General features: G+C 34.6%; 1 protein-coding gene across 1 annotated transcript; it reads right to left on the bottom strand.

The window, feature by feature from the left end:
* Positions 1-1968: 1968 nt before the first annotated feature.
* On the bottom strand, positions 1969-2972 carry LOC131037353 (histone H1). Its single transcript, XM_057969466.2, has 2 exons — positions 2756-2972; positions 1969-2612 (listed from the first exon to the last, which is right to left on the bottom strand). The coding sequence occupies exons 1-2, from the start codon at positions 2861-2863 to the stop codon at positions 2229-2231; spliced, it is 492 nt and encodes a 163-aa protein (XP_057825449.2). The 5' UTR covers positions 2864-2972; the 3' UTR covers positions 1969-2228.
* Between the last annotated feature and the right edge of the window lie 216 nt (positions 2973-3188).

Raw genomic sequence — 3188 nt, 5'->3', positions numbered from 1 at the left:
GAGTAATTTATGTGCAGAACAGCCGTGCACTTTTTAAATGTTCTTTGTACCAGTTGAAAATGTAGAGCAATTGAAAAACAACCTAATATGGTACGCGTTTCATATACCCAGACATCCCCATATACTTTGTCTGCAAATGCTTTAACTTCCCTAGATGATTAGGAACCTCGAAAACATCCTCACCCTGAATTACGGTAATCCTCAAAAATCCTTTTAATATTTTTCCATTAAAAAGAGCAGCATTTTAGTGGTTACTTTGACAAATTATGTGAAGAAAATTATGGTCATCTACATTTTGATGAAAGACCTAGATTTTAAGAAAGCATACGAAACAATTCAATTAATTTTAAGAAGATAGTCAGAGCACTCCAATGCAAGTTGAGTGATTAGGACAACTTTTCTTATATGATGGGTGAAAGCGTAACCATCTTGAGAGTAGTGGCTGCACATCAAATTAGGCCACCTTTCTATAGTCAATTTCGAATCTATATCAAATATCTTGATAAGACACTCTGATTTTCTTTTTCCTCCAATAATTCATTAGAATATATTTTTACCTTATTGATATTTTTTTATCCGTTATTTTTACCTTACTGATGGTATGGAGATATATGCAAAATACATGTTTCCATTGTTTCAATTATAAGTGCAAAAAAATCAACACCCAAAATTTAACAAAGAGAAGAATTTATGATATTTTTGGGCGTAATTATTAATCATAAATATTCTTCGACCTTTAGGATCATTATTACTGCAATAGCAGCAATTTGAAATAACTTGGACAAACTTTCTATTGATTCAATAACATAGAATCACTGCTGATTATTCTAAATCAATCAATATAAATATATAAATATTGATAAATATATATCTATACCTATATTATTATTATAATCAGGTCTACTAATCTTTTTTCGTACTTATAAAAATATACATGCCAATTGGTAACACAGATTTTCAGTCCTCTGCTCTACCAATTGACCTATCCCAGCTGTTCCCCTGTGCATCATACTAGCACAGTAACCAAACTCCCATCAACTAAAAACAAAAAAAAGTCAAAAACAACATTTGAAAGAATAGAAGCAACAATGCAAATAAAAACATAACAGATACAATGTTATATACAATTACACACAGAGATAACAGATATAATGTTATATACAATTACACACAAAGAGATCATGTATGTATATGTATACATAAGCAAACACAAATTGTGTCATACAATGAAAACTTCTTATGTTCCTTAGTAAGAGACCTAATAAATAAAAAATAGAAAAAAACAGACTTCTTTGATGGGGATAGAGGGACTGAACCCTCACAATCTATAAAACCAACCGATTTTCCTCCTCCAATTTTCATTTTTCATTGTTGCCAATTTTCATTTTTCATTGTTGTTGACATTGACATGTAGAACTAGACTCTTTCCTCGTCCAATTATTACTTAAGCAAACACAAATCATCTCTTTCTAAAGAAGCTCTTAATTGAAAAAATCCTTCAATTTCAATTTGAAGCCAGACATAACCAACCTAGAACAATTAAAGCTATAACTAGTGATCTAATTATAGGTGGTTCATAATTTAGCAAAAAGAGTGGACATAAAATCAGGTTGAGATGTAATGCTTAACCATTTCACTATCATGACCAACTGTATCAAATCTTGCAAGCACGATAACAGGGCTGTAACCGCCTGTTATGAAGTGTGCAGTAACGCCTAAAACAAAAACTCCTTGTATATTCAATGTAACGAATTTTACTTTAAAATTAAGACCTCCATTCGCAGAACATTCCATAAATATGCACCATTAAAGCCTCTTTCAACCTTTTGCTCATGACAAGATTATTAGCCATACGTACAGAATTAACAAACTTCCCATTTATGTACACCATTAAAGCCTCTTCCAATATTTTCTCCTGATAAGATTACTAGCCATACATACAGAAAGCACAAGCATGAACAGATGATATACACTGGTAAAGATTACTAGTCATAAATATTATAGCAAAATTACGAGGTTTACACAACCAACTATACATATAGCGCATTTCATATCAGCAAAATAACCATGCCCTCCATCAAAACCTATATTTACAAACATTTTCACAGCAAAATAACCATGTCCTTCATTAAAACCTATATTTACAAACATTTTCACAGCAAGATGCACGCCCTCCACAACTACTATTGCAGGTGTATATAGTGTAAAACCACTAACACCCTGACACCCTACTTTTTCTGTACCGCTGGTTTGGCCGACCTGATAGTCTTCGGCGTCTTCCGAGGAGTACGCACCTTCTTTGGCGACTTAACAGCTTTCTTCTTTTTGTCAGCTTTACCAGCTTTACCAACTTTACCGACGCCTGCATTCTTCACAATTTTCTTGCGCTGAGGTTTTCTAGAAACCTTAGCCGCCGCCTTAGCTTTAAGCTTGAAGGAGTTCTTAACCCTGGTCAGCTCCTCTGCTTTAGTTAAATTTTTCAGCTGCGTGAGCAGCACCTTCTTGAAACTCGGCTGCAAATGAGACTTGTATTTCTCTTCAATGAACTTTGTGATCGCCTGCTGGCTCGATCCGTTGCGCTCCTTCAACTCAGAAATTGCCTCCATTATCATCTGTCCAGAAGAAATCTTAAAAATTAAAACCTCTAAAGAAACAAATTTACAACAAATCACCTCTCACAAACAAAATTATCATAAATTTGTAACCACTGCAAATATTTTCGAATTAAAACCCTCGAATCCTGAAATAATATTACCTTGCGATATGGAGGATGGCTTGGAGTGACCTTGACCTTTTGGGCCTCCTTTGATTTCTTCTCTGTCGCCATGCTCTTCACAGATACTCCACCCTCTGCAGAAACCATTTTTAACGCAAATTTATAACTTTGCTTAAAAATTCCAAAACCCTGCTCAATCAAGATGTTTGATGCACACACTCCAATCAAATCTCGACAATTTTACTCTGGAAATTGAAAGGGAGAGGGGAGTATTTAATGTTGGAGGGCAGCAAGTGTGAGGAGCAGGTGGTCGGTTTCAATTTGATATGAAAGTTTGATCCGGATTAAGCCAGAAATAACATCCTGGCCGTCCATAGTGATACGAGAAGCCATCTCGTTCGTCGATGCAAACAAACGGATAAGTATGAATTCTGTGTTTTTATAGTATTTGTTTTCAAGGGAGAAATCAGAT

This window comes from Cryptomeria japonica, chromosome 3 (assembly GCF_030272615.1).
Source record: "Cryptomeria japonica chromosome 3, Sugi_1.0, whole genome shotgun sequence".
Classification (NCBI taxonomy): Eukaryota; Viridiplantae; Streptophyta; class Pinopsida; order Cupressales; family Cupressaceae; genus Cryptomeria; species Cryptomeria japonica.
Note: the sequence above shows the minus strand (reverse complement) of the source record. Positions and strands in the feature narration are given on the sequence as shown.